The 17,309-nt window shown below is 38.0% G+C and overlaps 2 protein-coding genes across 2 annotated transcripts; one reads left to right on the top strand and one right to left on the bottom strand.

The window, feature by feature from the left end:
• Positions 1-22: 22 nt before the first annotated feature.
• On the bottom strand, positions 23-9,441 carry LOC120560164 (cGMP-dependent protein kinase 1-like). The gene is made up of 8 exons (XM_039802386.1): positions 9,333-9,441; positions 8,163-8,355; positions 6,982-7,105; positions 6,609-6,775; positions 4,006-4,119; positions 1,499-1,604; positions 555-618; positions 23-255 (listed from the first exon to the last, which is right to left on the bottom strand). Exons 2-8 carry the CDS (start codon positions 8,350-8,352, stop codon positions 142-144), a joined length of 879 nt encoding a protein of 292 aa, XP_039658320.1. The 5' UTR covers positions 8,353-8,355; positions 9,333-9,441; the 3' UTR covers positions 23-141.
• Positions 9,442-9,515: 74 nt separating this feature from the next.
• Positions 9,516-17,154, top strand: ubl4a (ubiquitin like 4A). The gene is made up of 5 exons (XM_039802389.1): positions 9,516-9,630; positions 10,184-10,429; positions 13,371-13,476; positions 13,609-13,838; positions 16,476-17,154. The coding sequence occupies exons 2-5, from the start codon at positions 10,382-10,384 to the stop codon at positions 16,581-16,583; spliced, it is 492 nt and encodes a 163-aa protein (XP_039658323.1). The 5' UTR covers positions 9,516-9,630; positions 10,184-10,381; the 3' UTR covers positions 16,584-17,154.
• The last annotated feature ends 155 nt before the right edge of the window (positions 17,155-17,309 follow it).

Genomic DNA, 17,309 nt, shown 5'->3' with positions numbered 1-17,309 from the left:
GAAAAAAAAATTGAAAAACAAGGCAATGTAGAAAAAGCTTCAAAGTCAACCATCCCCATCTTAAAGCAATTTCTGACTCTGCCGCTGACATTTTTTCCTCTACAATGTAGATCTTTTTCTTCACCCCCTGAAAGCCTCATTTCATCTGTGCAGCAGGCAGAGAGCATCAATCTTTACCTGGCCTTTGCTAATGATATAAAAGGTGTCTCCTGTGGCTCCTTGTCGAATGATGTAGTCACCTTCACTGTAGTGTGTCTGTAGAACGTCAATGACAGAGGAAGAGAGAAAAAAAGTGTAGAAAATCTTGTAAAAAGAGCACGAAAAGACAGCGAGGAAAAAAAGCCCCAACTCTCCTACAGATATAAAGATGAGGGTTTGTAACAATGAAGGATTCATTCTGACTCTACCCCAGCAACGGCTTGCAAAGCAAAGCAAATAGAAAATACAGAGTGGCCGCCTATCAAACAATCATGTTTACACGCGTCTGTGTGAATACATAATCTATCTGCTGGACGGCAGTGCCGTGCTTTAGATTTTAAGTACTTAATCTGTACCTCCTCCATGACATCAGACATCTTCATGATGCTATCCTCAGGCAAAGACTGGAGGAAGGGAACGCTGCAGACACACAGAAACATGTCATAATATAATTAATAATAATAATAATAACTTTATTTTTATAGTACCTTACATACAATAAATGTAGCTCAAAGTGCTTTACAGCATTACATTGAAAAACATAATAGAAAAAAGACAACATACATAAAATAAATAAGTTCATAACAATAGATCAATACAAATAAAAGGAACAGAGCTAAAGGAGGCAATAGAAAAAGCTAAAAATGAACTACATCTAACTATAAAAGTGTGTGTGTGTGTGTGTGTGTGTGTGTGTGTGTGTGTGTGTGTGTGTGTGTGGGTGTGGGTGTGAGTGTGTGTGTGGGTGTCAGTGTCAGTGTTTTGGTGTACGTTTAAAAGTAGTTTTAGTCGTGCGACAGAAAACTCAGATTGGACCGATAGTCTAGCTAGCTGTCTGGATTTACCCAGCAGAGATCTGAGGAGCAGTTAACCATAGTCCTCACAAATCCACCGGAGGTTAGAACGCCAACACAGAGACAGAGGAAGGTGACGGGCATCAGGCCGAAATGAGGGACATCCAGGTGGAATTTCCGGCGGCACCGGAGCAATCCTGGAAATGTAACTTCGTGGATGTAGACTACTAGTAAACTAAATGCCAGCCTGAATAACTTCAGTGGATTCAGTGTCATCACAGTTCGCATTTCTTATGTAGCTGGGCAGGGTGTTCCACACACTGTATGTTCCGTCATATGGATGTTAATATTTTGGTCAGTGTTATAAAAGGCCTAAATGCAGCACTGTGGCGACTGACTGACAGACAACATGACCCTGGTGATATTGTTTTGAAGGTATTGGAGTACAAAGCAGCTTTCCGGGGGCCTGCTCCGTGTCAAATGAAGTGTATCGGCCCAGTGTTCACCTGCTGAGCAGCTCCATTGAATGAGAAAGGCGGTTGAGGCTGCTCTGCATAAGTATGGTCTGGTAGCTTTTTCCGTCAAGAACCCACAGCTTGCTGTCCGTTCGCGCTGCGGATGAAAAGACAAAAGACGGAGGGAGCGATGAAGGTTGTGACAGTGGAGCTCAGGTGGAAACGCAACCAAGAAGCAAGTATTGAAACGGCTCTCAAAGACACGGATGGATGTGGATTGAATGCAGGATCAGCTACAGACTAAAGAGCAGGCCAGGACTCTAGTAGAAATGCTCATCATTTAGATTAAAAAGAAATAAGCAAGTGCTTGTTTTCTTACGGCGAGGGACTTTTAATATAAATCTAATCTGATTTCCTTTACTTTTATTACTCTTTCTTTATAATAGAGCTTCAAAGACGGCGTTGTAAATTAATAATGACCCATATTGATTCACTAAAGCTTCCTGCAAACAGAAGTAGACATCCTCAGGCGTATAATTATATCCACCATCTGATATAATGTTGCAGCCCTGATATCTCAATTTCCCCTCATTTGGATATACCCCATTGGTTTTCATTTTATCACCGTATGAGACGCAATTCAGGGCCATCGCTTTACTTGGATCTTGTTATAATAACAAAAACAATTGCTCTCAAAAGGAGGTTTTTCTGACATTTTTCTGCAGTATATAATTTGCCACAGTGAACTTCCGTGATCTGATGATGAAGCCCTGCACCTTTATCACTGTCACAATGAAAGAGACCACATCTCTATTGATGGTCCCAGGTGGAAAAAAAGAAAGTAATTCCAGATCAGGAAGGAGATAAATACAGTGGGGCCTGAACAGATGTGAGGAAAGGACAGAAATAGACAGAAAAAAGGACAACAGACATGAGCTGAGCATTGTTATCGCAGAGCAGCGTAATAGTAAAGAACAAATTGGAATTGGCCGCAAAAGATAAAGAAAGCAGTACAAAAAGACGGAGGAAGGAATGAGGTGGTATAGGGACCCAGCAAGGCATTTCATTTAAACTGATCCTAGCCGTTTCCACAGCCTATTTATTTGTGAAACCAGGTCAGATGCTCGTGGCGACGGCTGAGAAGAATATTTCCCCACAGGACTCTGTAATCAGAATGACAGAATGACAGCACACTTTCTATTTTCTAAAGAATATCACACATTCTTGCACCAGAAAAGAATATATAATAGGTTATGAATGATCCAACCAGGAGAAGAGTGAATTGAATGCAAACTGTTTCTGAAAATTGTTATTTGAAACTGTTGCAAAAAATTGTGCGTTAGATTGCAGGGAAGAGATGTGGCAGTCCAGACGGCTGGGTTATGCAGTAAAGAAGAAAATGTTTCTCTATGAAAACGCTTTGAAGCTTTGGCGTTGTCTAAGATCTCAAAAAGGTCTTTGATTTTAAATTGAACAGACGTCTGGCGGATATCTGCATGCTTGTGATATTCTCTCAATTCTCTAAAATAAGAATTATTTATATCCCCACCAAATCAAAATGAATTAAAGCGACAGATCTGCAGCGATATCTGCATGCAAATAGTAAACCAACACAATTGCTTTGATACATGAGGGTAGAGCTGCAAAGATGAATCGATTTGTTGTCAGCTATTATTTTAATCACCAACTATTTTGATAAGCGATTAATCTTTTTCATGGATAAAAGGTCAAACTTCTCTGATTCCGGCTTCTTAAATGTGAATATTGTTCTAGTTTCTTCTCTCCTCTGGGACAGTAAACTGAATATCTTTGAGTTGTGGACAGAACAAGACATCTAAGGACGTCATCTTGGGCTTTTGGGAAACACTGATCCACATTTTTCACCGTTTTCGGACATTTTAGAGACCAAACAACTAATCCATTAATCGTGAGGATAATCGTTAGTTGCAGCTAAGGGTGTAATCATCGGACCCAGACAATTCTGCATCGATGCGGTGACAGACCTTAATCGATTATGGACTATGAGGTGGTGATGGCGCAGTGGAGATGACCCATTCCTTTGGTGTGGGAGATCCAGGTTCAATTCCCACTGCAATACATCAATATCTCATTAAACATCTCGCTCAACATCAATGAGCAAGACACTTAACCGATAGTTGCTCCAGAGGCGTGCGACCTCTGATATATATAGCAATTGTAAGTCGCTTTGGATAAAAGCGTTGGCTAAATGACATGTAATGATTACTGCCTACTGATGTTACTTGTTGATTTTCCGGTCGTTGCTGTTTTTTTCTTCTGTTTTTTTTCTGCTGTGTTCAGACTCCGCTACATTCAGGAAGCATCTTTTTTTTTTAAGAGCAGATACAATAAAAAGGGGAGTTCATATGTATCTGACTGCTTGAATTTGGCGATGAAAATCATGTGTAGCAATATATAATAATATTGAGGAGGCGACGCACTGTGATGCATCGGGATATCGAATCGATTCAAATCGTGCAGGACAATCGTAATCATAACGTGACACCAGTGTAGATTCACACCCCTAGTTGCAGCCCTACCTGAGACAGAGTAGGTGTGGGAGCAGTTGTAGAGGAGAGCGAGCTCTCCGAACATGTCTTCTGGCTCAATTGTGAGAAGCCTCAGTCCGTCTTTTGTCACATCCAGCAGCCCTTCTGTTAATAAACACACAGTCAGTGGAGGAATCTAGCACGCACATAACACGCAGAGCTGTTATCTGCGTGTGTTTTTGTGTCAGGAAGTGTAGAGAGACTGTCAAGAACCGTCAGCTGTCTGACACAGACTGAACAAACAACAGATATGCAATCATCTCCGAGCAAATCAAGGCCAGAAAAATAGGGAGCAGCCCCTCTCCATTAGCTGTCACATTACAAATGCAGCCAAGATTCCTGAGGACAATCAGGCACTGATGAACTCTCTGCAACTACCACAAAGCAGAACCTCTTTTGTCTCTTGTATCGAGTTGACCATCAATGTGGGTCACTCATTATCCCTAATGCCTCGTTTTTTCTTGCTCAAACATGCAATTCCCACATCGCTGTGTTTGAGTGCAGGGTCAAATAACTATGTAATGGTACGGAAGCATATTGATGCCTTGCCCGAGGATGAAAATTGAATCAGTATCTCGTTATTAAGTAAAAGTTTGATTGTAAGATGTTTTTCGCTTTATAGCAAGATATTTTCACTCTATAACAAGATATGTTCACGTTATAACAAGATATGTTCACATTGATATGTTCACGCTATAACAAGATATGTTCACGTTATAACAAGATATAGTCACGTTATAACAAGATATGTTCACGTTATAACAAGATATGTTCACGTAAAAAGTATAACAAAACGTATCTGATTCCTTAACAATATGTTAAACAAATATGTACTATAACAAAACATAACTTATACAAATAGTACAATAAACAAGATATGTCACATATTCCGTAACAAGATATGTACGCAACAAATATGTCGTTATAACAAATATATTCACGTTATAACAAATAGCCGTTATAACAAGATATATTCACGTTATAACAAGATATGTTCACGTTATAACAAGATATGTTCACGTTATAACAAGATATGTTCTCGTTATAACAAGATATATTCACGTTATAACAAGATATGTTCACTTTATAACAAGATATGTTCACGTTATAACAAGATATGTTCACGTTATAACAAGATATATTCACGTTATAACAAGATATGTTCACTTTATAACAAGATATGTTCACGTTATAACAAGATATGTTCACTTTATAACAAGATATGTTCTCGTTATAACAAGATATGTTCACGTTATAACAAGATATGTTCACGTTATAACAAGATATATTCACGTTATAACAAGATATGTTATAACAAGATAGTAACAAGATATGTCGCTTATAACAATATATGTTCACGTTATAACAAGATACTATAACAAGATATGTTCACGTTATAAAAATATTCACGTTATAACAAGATATGTACTTAAACAAATATATTCATTAAACAAGATATGTTCACGTTATAACAAGATATGTACTATAACAAGATAGATTAAACAAGATATATTCACTTATAACAAGATATGTTCACGTTATAACAAGATATGTTCACGTATAACAAGATATGTTCACTTATAACAAGATATGTACTTATAACAAGATATATTCACTTATAACAAGATATGTTCACGTATAACAAGATATGTTCACGTTATAACAAGATATGTTCACTTATAACAAGATATGTTCACTTATAACAAGATATTTCACGTTATAACAAATATATTACGTTATAACAAGATATGTTCACGTTATAACAAGATATAGTACGTTATAACAAGATATGTTACTTATAAAAGATATGTTACTTAAAAAATGTTCACGTTATAACAAGATATATTCACGTTATAAAAATATATGTTCACGTTATAACAATATATGTTCACGTTATAATAAGATATCTTTACGTTATAACAAGATATATTCACGTTATAACAAGATATGTTCTCGTTATAACAAGATATGTTCACATTATAAAAAGGTATTTTCATGTTTTTACAATGTATGAAGTTATAACAAGAAATATTTCTCATTACAATATTGATCAAGTTATTATGTGAAAAGTTTCATGTTATAGCAATAAATTATCCCAAGCAAGAAGTAGAACTTTATCAAATACATATTAGCCCATATTTTCCAATGTATCCACCCGCACGTTGTATCTTCAATCAAACAGGATGTTCATGTTCTAACAAGATAAATGATCACGTAATAACATGATAATTTATTGTTATAACTTGAAACTTTTCACCCTAACGCGATGAATGGTATATTGAAATAATTAAGTTGTATGTTGTAATAACGTGAAAATATCTTTTTATAACGTGAATATATCTCGTTATGACAACAAACTTTTCACCTAATAATAAATAATGATACTTATACTAATACGTTTTTCTTTTTCAGGCGTGGCACCAATACGCTTCCGTATAATTTGCAATGTGAGCCAGACGTAAAAAAAAAAAATTAATATAAACAGATAAGATAAAACCAATCATTTCATCCTGCTGTTCTAAAGCACCTGTCATCTAGAGGAAATGTCCTCAAGCATGATTAATGTTTGCAATTGTAAGAAGGCAACGATTTACCTTCCAAAACATAAGCCTGAGTCCCATTGGCCCCCTCCTGGATGACATAACAGCCTTGATTGATGGTGGTGGGATACATACAGGCTATGACGGCTCTGATTTCTCCCTCGTCAAGGTTCTTCAACAAGTCATTCTTCAAAAAGGCTGCCTCAATCAACCTCTGGGACCTGAGGGCACAAAGGAAGGTATAGGAGACTGATGTAACATTTAAGGGCAAGTTATAAAACATGCGTTGAATGCATGCATTGCTTGAAAATGATTTGAAATATTGAATGGTATCTGAATCATGCAGAAAGTAGTTGGAGAGCCTAGCCTCGAATATTTCAGAGACACATTCAATTACAGAGCAGCTGAGAGAACACTGTGTGCTTACTCCTGGCTTTTGTCACAGCTTCTGTGTGAAACCATGGCGAGAGTCACCGGGTCCAGAGTGAAGGGCTCAGAAATCACAGTTTTCCTGTTGGCTCTGTGTGAGTCCTCACTTTGAACCGAGCATGCTACAGGGAAAAACACACACACAATAAGTCCGGTTTAAGGCTACATTTGATGCTTTAAAATATGACATTTAAACTGTCCTGACCAATTTGGTGCTACGGATTGGGGCTGGGCAATACATCCATATTATATCTACATGTATGAGGTTAGATATTGTCTTAAATAGTGGATATTGTAATATTGTGATACGACACAAGTGTTGTCTTTTCCTGGTTTTAAAGGCTAATTAAAATAAAGTCACATAATTTTTTGAACTTACCAAACATACTAGCTGTTTTATTATTTGCCTTTACCCACTTTTTTTTATCAATTATTTCTCAAAACTCTCATTGCGTTAATATTTTATGAAAGCACCAATTGTCAACCCTTCAATTTCTTGATTACTCTGTTTTTGATCATGAGGAGCCAAAATCGTAACCGCGATTAAAATTTAGATTATTTGCCCAGCCTTACATAGTAGGGATCGGCCAATTATTGCCCCTGGCCGATTATCGGGGGCCGATATTTGGCAATTTGCACATTATCTGTATCAGTGTTTTATTTGACCGATAACCAATAAAGTGAATTCATTAAAAAGTGCGCTACGCTGACTCCACTACGGCTCTGTTAGCAGTCTGCAACACCTGCAAACAAACTGTTAGCATGTTAAAACTTCAAGAAGCTATTTTTGTTCTTATTTATTCATTTTTTTGACTGCGTATTCAGTTTCAAGTTTCAGTTTTATTAAATAATTCCTTAAATCATTTAAACAAACTTTTGTGTTGGAGTTTGTAATAAATGTTTCATTTTGACTGAACGATTTTCATTTTTACTGTACAGTTGATGTATATTGGTTCCAAATATCAGTTTCATTAACTACTAATAATCAGTATTGGTATCGGCCTTGAAAAAACAGTACTGGTCAACCCTTACTAAATTGCGTTCGCCTATACTGCCTATACTGCCTATACTGCCTATACTGCCTATACTGCCTATACTGCCTATACTGCCTATACTGCCTATACTGCCTATAGATCCCAAGGGCCGGCCGGCCCTGTTTATGAGCACCAGGTTCGGTACCTGCACTGGCTGCAGAGGATCCTGGGAGGGAGACGGTGGCTCTGTAGCGATCCAGTTCCTCCTGCAGTCTCCGAATGAGTTCATCCTTTGTATCCAACTCTAACTCTAATTCATCTATTAGTGTGTCCCTCTGGCGAAGCTCCTCAATCTTTAGTTGCAGGGCAAACTGGAGGTCTCGAAGGGTACCCATTACCTGCAAACACCAGGTAAAATAGATCTCTTTCTAAACACATATATACACATTTATAGAGTGGGTCCAAATGCACGAGAGTTTGAGTTGCAATGCGGCCGCCTTTGCAGCTACAATCTACAATTTAATAACTTAAAGCTTGACAGCCATCTGCATCTCTTTCATTACTTATACCAATATTATTAATATTAATAATATAAAAAGGGAATCAATAAGGTACAATGGCTTCTACTTGGATTTGAACATAGTTCAAAGCGAGAGAGAAAGACAGAAGGAGTTTGCTGTATGCTTCTTAAACTTATCCCCATAAGTGCTTGAAATAGACAGACAGAAATATAAATAGATAGATAGGTGGATGGATGGAGGGATGGATGGATGGATGGATAGATGGATGGCATTCTTTTTCAACAGGCTGAATAGTTAAAAAACAAACTCAAATCCAAAGACTCAGTTTCCCCTACAATCAAAAATACATCTATCTTTGCTTTATAGCTTACAGTAGGCTACTTCTTCTACTTCATTTGGTTTCCAGGAGTCGCATACATGTAGGCTACAAATGCATTATAGACACAATATGTTTATGCAGTCTGCATTTTACCTTTTTTTCCCCATTAGTCTTTCACACTCATACAAACACCTCACAGAAATACGATAAAAAAGAAAGAAATTAAAGGGCAAGAAAGTAGCGGTGCTATTGTAATGTCAAAGAGATAAAACACATCCGATTGAAAGAAGGTAATTATCTGTTAAGTCACACACACTTTATGTCCCTGCGAAGAGAAAATATAATTTTTTTTCTCGGAGCCATTCGCACTGATAATAGCTTTTGAAAAACATGAATGAGTTGCTAGAATGTGACATCAACGTTTCTAATAGACAGTTTGTAAACACACTGTTCTGCAAAAAAAAAAAATTATATATATATATAGCCTAATGCCGTACTGTTTTTCACATCACACACACACACACAGATCACGTACCACCTGCAGCCTGTCTGACGCTGTGGAAGTCTTTCTCACTTGTCCTGAATATGTTTGTCCCTGTCTGGCAGCAGACAGTCCCCCCGACAGGTGCTGATCTCCTTATACCCGATCAAGTGAAAGATGCTCCTCTAGTGCTCGGGGCTGCACAGGGCTGGGCACAGACACCGGCACAGACAGCAGCCAATCACATGACCAAGACAGTGGAGAGACCATCCGGGAAGATGTAATGAGAAATGGTCTGGATCCCAATTGGGTCAGACGGTCTTTGGGGTGTTTCCGAGCCCATGGGGGATAGGTAGGTCTCCGGCAAACTGAGCGGGGAGCATCAGTCATTTTATCCCCCAGACATTTCGCTCACGTGGAAGAGTGTAAAAGCTGTCTGTGTGCACTGAGAAGAGTTTTTTTACTCTCCCACCATTGTAGCTATAGAGATAGATATATACCATAATTCTAAAATTGTGTTAGGGCAACAATGATTGTGTTTCACTATAGTCACAATTGCTGACTAATGTGTAATAGTTAATAAATGTGTAATGGGTAGTAAATAGTTTTGGGAGGAAATTAAAACACTGGCCCATATATAGCTTTGTACAACAAGACCGACGCAAAGACTGACAGGCTATATTTAAAAAAAAACGGGTGACGATGTAAGATTAATAATATTAACATTTTGTAGGCTAATAACTAGAGAGTAATTACGTATGTTTTTAAAGGTTGCTTTTTGTCTCTTTAAGATCCCAAACTCCGGCGAGGGCCTTCGTTTTCCTTCATCATCCTTTTTTATTTATCCTTTTTTTTTTTTTTTCAAACAGAAGAAAGAATAATAATAATTTGTCATTTTCTTTCAGCCATACAACCCTCCGGCCAGTAGGTGGCAGTAGTGACGTACGAGAGCAGCAGCAGCCCCGCGCATCTGCGGTAGAAGAAGATGGGCCGTTGACAAGGGAAGAACTCCTGAGGCTATCTTGAGCTAGCAAAAATAACGTTACTTGAGTGTATTTAGTTGCTTAGCATTTGAACGTGTTGTTTTTTTATTCGCATCGAAAATGATCCTTACCGTGAAACCGCTTCAAGGAAAAGAATGCAGTGTACAGGTAAGTTGTGCACCGCCGGGCTAACGCTAGCTAACTGCTAATTGTTAACTCCCTATCGCTAGCTAGCTTAATTCGCGTCATTAGCTAGCCTCTGTAGGCAAGCTAGCGAGCTAGTGTGTTACATTTAAACATCTAGCTAGCTAGCTAGATGTTTAAATTTAACACTTTCAAGTTTCTTTAAATATTTATCAGTTACTTTTCGAAATCCACATTAACCACTCTTCATATCGGCATGAATTCACCGCACAGCCCTTACTTAAAAATAAAATCCCTTTTAAGACTGGTTCGCCACTTACTCCCGTTATTTCCTTACAAGCAATGTAGCATTTATAAGGCTATTTTTTTAAACGAGAGTCCGGCGCAGTGGTCACTCTAAATATCATGACTTCAGCAAACTTCACGTAGAACAATGAGTGCAAAACAGCATCACGGATCAGTTTTAACTTTATATTCTCTGGTCCAGTTCAGCTATAAACAACAACATCGAATCCGTTTGCACAGACAGTTGCCTCGTTCATTGACTCACAGCAGTGCGTCGCTGCACAATGAATATAGGGGAAACAAAAAAGATTTTCTGTACTAAAAGGGGAAACACTGCTGTAGGTCTTTAACGATATGAGACTGCCTCCTGTGAACGCTCTCCTCTGAGTTACAACGTTCAAACACAGTGGTGGATATTGGGAGCTTTCTAAGTCCTTATTTGGTGGTTTTTGTAGGCAAGGGAAGTCCCTAGGCAAATACTTAAATAAAGCAGTATCTATGTGTGTGTTAAAAACTATTACTACTATTTAGGGCTGGACAATCGATATTATATATGAGGCTAGATATCGTTTGAATTTTAGATATCGTCGTACCCTGATATGAATGTTGTCTTTTCCTGGTTTTAAAGGCTGCATTACAGTAAGTTTATGTAATTTTGATCGCCCAGCTCTACTACTATTATTTTTCTCATACTGTCTGTCTCAGTATTGTAACTGTATTCACCCTCTGTCTGAAATGTTCAGTTTTAGCGCCTGTCTCTTTTAAGACCCCATCCTGAAAAAGCCCAGTTCACCCTAAATGGTCAGCATTTCTGGGTCTTCCGCATCTGCCATTGCAGCCGGGGAATGACCGTAACAGCACTGTGGCACTTCTACCTATATATTGTATAATGGTGACGTCACAATCATGCTGAAGTCCTGGCGTAATGGACGGCACTAAGGAACCAGGGGATCGGTTTATGCCACTGTAATGAGTTGCATTCCCCTCAGCCAAAGATGTACCCCTCTACCTCAGTGGTATACATGGGGTTGGGTATCGTTTAGATTTTTTCCAATACCAGCTCTAAAACGGTGCCGGTGCCTGAACCGATACTTTAAAAAAAGATTTGACCCCCCCCCCAACACAAAAAAAAGACCGTCAGCGACATAAAGAACAGCTTGTTTATTGTTAAGGTCAACATTTAATTATTTATGAAAAATGTAATCTCTGTAATAACTCATAACAATATTTCACCAGTAAATTGCTGGTAAACGACAATAACAACCACTAGATGGGAAATGGGTATTTAACAATAACTTTGAATGCACAACGAGGCTTACCAGTTTCAAGTAAACACACCATTCCGACAACGGCAGGCAGGGGCATATAGTGCATCTAGTTTGTGTCTTCTTTAGCTGCAGACGTACCGGTGTTGAAATCCTCTTCAGAGAAATACAGTCACACTTTACACCTTTTAGCTTACAGCCTTTTAACCATGTTTGAGCCAGCTGCTAGCTATTGTCAACGCTAGGCTAACGTTATGGTTACCTGCTGTCAAGTGAGACATCTCACTTCTGTTCCATCCTTGTTGGGAGTCACACATGCGCAGTACCTAGGTAAGGACTACTAGCCAGTCAGAAGCAGAGTATGAGGGCGTGCCACACTAGCAGCTAGGTGAGCATTATAACGTCTGTTACAAGGTGACGCGCGTTCATCACGGAAGTAAAGGCTGGACTACAATGGAGCTGTTTGTGAACAGTGTTTTCTGTTGGAGATAAGTCCCTTTGGGGTGGACTTTTTCACTTTGTAAACCTATAACATGCACAAAAAAGATATAACACAATAAAGGAAAGGCAAAAAGCCAAAAAGCATAAATAAGGACTTCAAAATAGCACTAAAATGAGGCACCAAAATCCATGCTGCTATTCAGTCCGGTAGATACCGGTCGTTAAGGCGCAGGTGGCGTATTAGCACCGGGTCTCTGTACCCAACCCTAACCATCAGCCACTTTTTGATCTTGGCGCTACTGAGAGGAGAAGTGAATCTACATCCTATTCTTTTAAAGTCCGTCAGTGATATGCAATGCTTCTGCTTATAGGGCTGCTCGATTATGGACAAAAATCATAATCACAAAATAAAACAACTTTTGGAAAGATGTTGCATTCATTGAACTTAAAAACCAGTGAAACAGTTAAACAAGTCAACAGTGAAAACACCTTGAACTGTGAAATTTGCCTTCATACTTTTCTTGTTCAAACTTTTTTTCCCCCATTCAGATCACCAGACAACATAAGAGTTTATTTGCAAAATGTAATTTTGTTTCTCCAATTTACATTGTTTTTGTGATCGTTAGGAGCCGAAATCGCGATGAAATTTGATTATTTGCACAGTAATTGTCAAAACTCATGATTCTGATTGTAAGTACAAAAGTACCTGCCCACACTCTAACATGCCTGTTATCGGCTATTTGCAGTGCTCATATTTATATTCTAAAGGAGTAACGTGCTTAAGAAGGAGGTATATTTATCACTTGTGTGTGCCAATTCCTCAATCGTTGGTTTTATGTAAAGTTGATGCAAAGTAAGAATTCAGATTGGCTACAATCTCCTGCAATTTGAATACTCTTCAGCTAAACAGAAGGAGAGAACGCTTGCCAAATGCATTTTAGTGTGACTAATACATCATCATGTTGTTCTTCCAGGTGACTGAAGATGAAAAGGTCTCCTCAGTGAAGGAACTTGTGTCAGAACGTCTCAACATACCAGCGAACCAGCAGCGGTTGCTCTATAAAGGGAAAGCGCTTGCAGGTAGATTTGCTAACTGTCAAGTGTATTATAACCTTTTGTGCAGAACGGTAATTGCTCGATTCACCAATCCACATTGTACATGAATCAAATTATTTCATTTTTTAAGATTGCATACTATATTGCTTTCCTCAGATGAGCACAGACTGAGTGATTACTCCATTGGGCCAGAGGCTAAATTGAATCTGGTTATCCGTCCAGTGGGGGAGAGGACTGGAGCGTCAGGGATGGCTGCCAGCAGCAGCAGCAGCAGCAGCAGCGGGAGCAGCACCACGCACGGAAGAGTGTGGCAGACGGTGTCCACTATTCTTGCTCGACACTTTAGTCCATCAGATGCTGCAAAAGTCCATGAACAGCTTATTAAGGTATTTAATCATTATATTTCAATGCATTATAACTGAAGCTCTAGAGCTGCAAAAACTATTTTGATAATCAACTAATTGGTTTGAGTAAAAATTCTCTGATGCCAGCTTGTTAAATGTGAATATGTTCTAGTTTCTTCTCTCCTCTGGGACAGTAAACTGAATATCTTTGAGTTGTGGAAAAAACAAGACATTTGAGGACGCCATCTTGGGCTTTTTGGGGAAACACTGATCCACATTTTTCACCATTTTCTGACATTTAAGAGACGGAACAACTAATCCATTAATCGTGAGGATACTTTATCTAACAACTAATCGACTAATCAAGCAATAATCAACAGATTAATTGACAATGAAAATAATCGTTAGTTCCAGTCCTACTAAGATCAAAGCAATAACATTTCGCTAATTCATTTTTATGTGGATATTTACAGTTTCTAAATGTGTAATGTTTTGAGTTGTTGCTACCAGTGAAGGCTGAAGACACAAAACACTGAGATGGGCACCATCAAATGCCGATTTAAAGGTCCTTGGCCGAACTATTTATGTTTTAATGAACACGTTGGGATGAGGGCAAAATACATTGTGATCTGGCATGCTGACAATATAGATAATTTTTTTCAAACTGACATCTAATCTTTTGCCTCTCGTTCTGCTAGTATAAATGCTGCTTTTATATTTATGGACTTGATCCTCCAATGTGTAAATACATCTTAACGGGTGAAGTCTGCTCCAAATATGGCCAAGAAATGCAGCCTTCTTTTGCCCAAATATGGAAGACACAACCTGATTAGCCTGTATCCCACAATCCATTGTGTGCTCATCTTATCACAGAAATGTATTTCATCCAACCTTAAACAATGTAAAAGCCACAGTAAGGTCTCAATAATGAAAGCCAGATAAAACTGCACTCTTTGTTCTTATAAGCATTGCAATTTTGACGTTTTAAATGTTCTTTTATTAATGTCTCCTAAACACATGGTGAGTACATAGTGTTTATTTAAAGGCCCTGTATGTGGAAGTTATACGTAACTGTGATTTTTCCTGCCAGATATTGTGATTATGATTCGATGTGTGATTTAAAAACTTTTTTTTTTTAGTTGAGCTTAAGTTCAATATTCACTGTTTAACAAATAAAACATGTCATGGAGCATTAGAACATGAGACACCATCAAAAGTTTTCTATATTCTTATACAAGCATTAGAAAATAAATGTGTTTTTCTTTTAAAAAGTGTGGAACATTGAACAGTCAAACACAGAACATTTGTTACCAAAGCTGTAATAATAATAATAATAATAATAATAATAATAATAAACAAAGTTCCAATAACAAATATCAGTACTTTCCTGTAAACCGAAACTTGTGATCTGCCTCAGTTGAACAGCGGCATCTACATATTACACCTTCTACGATCATGTTAAATAAAGTTATAAAAAAAAAGAGAAATCCACTGAAAATAGGACATTTCTGTTAACAATCTGTGATATGTAACATTATTCCAGCATTTATCTTATGAAAACAAACCGTAAATATAAAAAAAAGAGGATTAAAAAAACGTTAAACCAAATGTTACAACAAACGTTCAACTAAATATTGCACATTCGTGCAATCGCGGTCTTCAGGATCAGCTAATTGCATTCTTTCAAATCGTGATTTTGATTTGAAAACGATTAATCACAACTCGTTATCAACTAGACATGGGTAGGGCCGGGTATCGTTCAGAAATGTTCGGTACCAATACCGTGACTTCGATACCGGTTCTTAAACGATATTTTTTTCGATACCAATTTTATAAAACAAAAAGAAATTATGGCACTAATCTTTTTTAGTAATTTCTTTTCCAGCTCCGACTACATGAGCCTCGTCTCTGTAATTTAGAGCGTTCCTACGTGCCTCTCTGACGTGTAACATTAGCCAGCCAATCACAGACATTATTAGATCTTGGTAGAAGAATGCTGCGTGCTTATTGGCTCACTGACGCTCATGAGATTTCATCCTTGGGTATTGACATTGGGTATTGAATGACGAGGCATTTTTCGATACTTGATACTTGAAAGGCAATTCGCTAGGTGCCTAAAAAGTATTGAATTCAGTACCCAGCCCTAGACGTGGGCCCGTTACCGGTTTCAAGGTACACCGCGGTTTGAAAAAGTCACGGTTTCTAAACCACTAACATTTTCTGTCATACCGTTCCTAAGGTTTGAGCGGTTTTTTGAGGTTTTCTTCAAGGACAGAAAGTGCACTTTAGAAATCCCTTTTTCCCTCTGCCAGTGTGCAGTGTGTTTAAAAATAAAATACATTGTGTTCAATGTTGTTGTTTTTTTACCCAGACATTTAAAAAAAAAAAAAGATAATGCAATACCGTGATATTTTTGCTATAGGTTATCATACCGTCAGAATCGTATACCCGTGCCAGGCCCATGCCTATTATCAACTACTTATTTTGAAATGTAGTTTCATGGCAACTTTCTGGTGACTACAATCAATCCGTCCTATCTCATGGTGCAATAAAAATAGAGCAATATACACAACATGTAAATGCATATATATATTTTTTTTAATCATTGAATTGATTATGTAGAATATTTTAGCTTGCTCTTTCTAAATATGTTTTTTCTTCCTTTTGTTTTTCTTCAAGGACTATGAACGCTCCCTTAGACAACTTAGTCTTGATGACATTGAGCGCTTGGCGGGACGACTGCTTCACCCCGACGCCGAGGGCATGGACACCTCCTACATGGACTAAGAATGCCTAGCTGGAAGTTTCTTTTTTGTGATTGTCTTTTGAGAGATGCTCAGTGCTCGGAGGTGCATACAGCGTTTAGAGTGTGAGGCATGGAAAATATTTCATCAGTTTTCTTGCAGAGCGCCCCAGCTGTGTGTGCCTAATCGGTGGCTGAGTGAACACAGATAAAACTGACTGTTGGTTATCTCAGCAATAGGGCTTTCTTATCCACGACCACAGGACTTGGATAAGAAAACTTGGCATTTGGTTCCAGTCATTGATGTTGCAGTAACAGTAATGACACAAGGCCTGATCACATAATATTTGAATACAAAGTAATCCATTTATGCTGTTGGTTTCGCATGATCTCTGGCTGCTACAACTCCCAGGGGGCACTAACTTCTACTGAAGGGTATTTTTTAGCAATGTCTGTGTTGGATGATGACTGTGTGTTTTTCTGTTAATCATTCGTGAGACGGTAATACATGTTTTATTCCATAACTAACTGATGTTCATTGTATGATTTGTAAATATCATGTTTATATATACAGACATTAAACCACAGAAAAAAAGACAAAAAAAAGACAAATGTTTCCTGTTTTGTTATATGTTGATATTTAATGTGAAGTTAAAATGTCTAAAATACTATAGTTAAAGTTTACTGGCAAGGTATTAGTTTTTATGGTTATATATAAAAATGAGAAGGGATGTTGGGTAGTGGGACTTTAAAAGGCGGGACCAAACGGC

The sequence above is a fragment of the Perca fluviatilis genome, chromosome 6 (genome assembly GCF_010015445.1).
Source record: "Perca fluviatilis chromosome 6, GENO_Pfluv_1.0, whole genome shotgun sequence".
Taxonomy (NCBI): Eukaryota; Metazoa; Chordata; class Actinopteri; order Perciformes; family Percidae; genus Perca; species Perca fluviatilis.
Note: the sequence above shows the minus strand (reverse complement) of the source record. Positions and strands in the feature narration are given on the sequence as shown.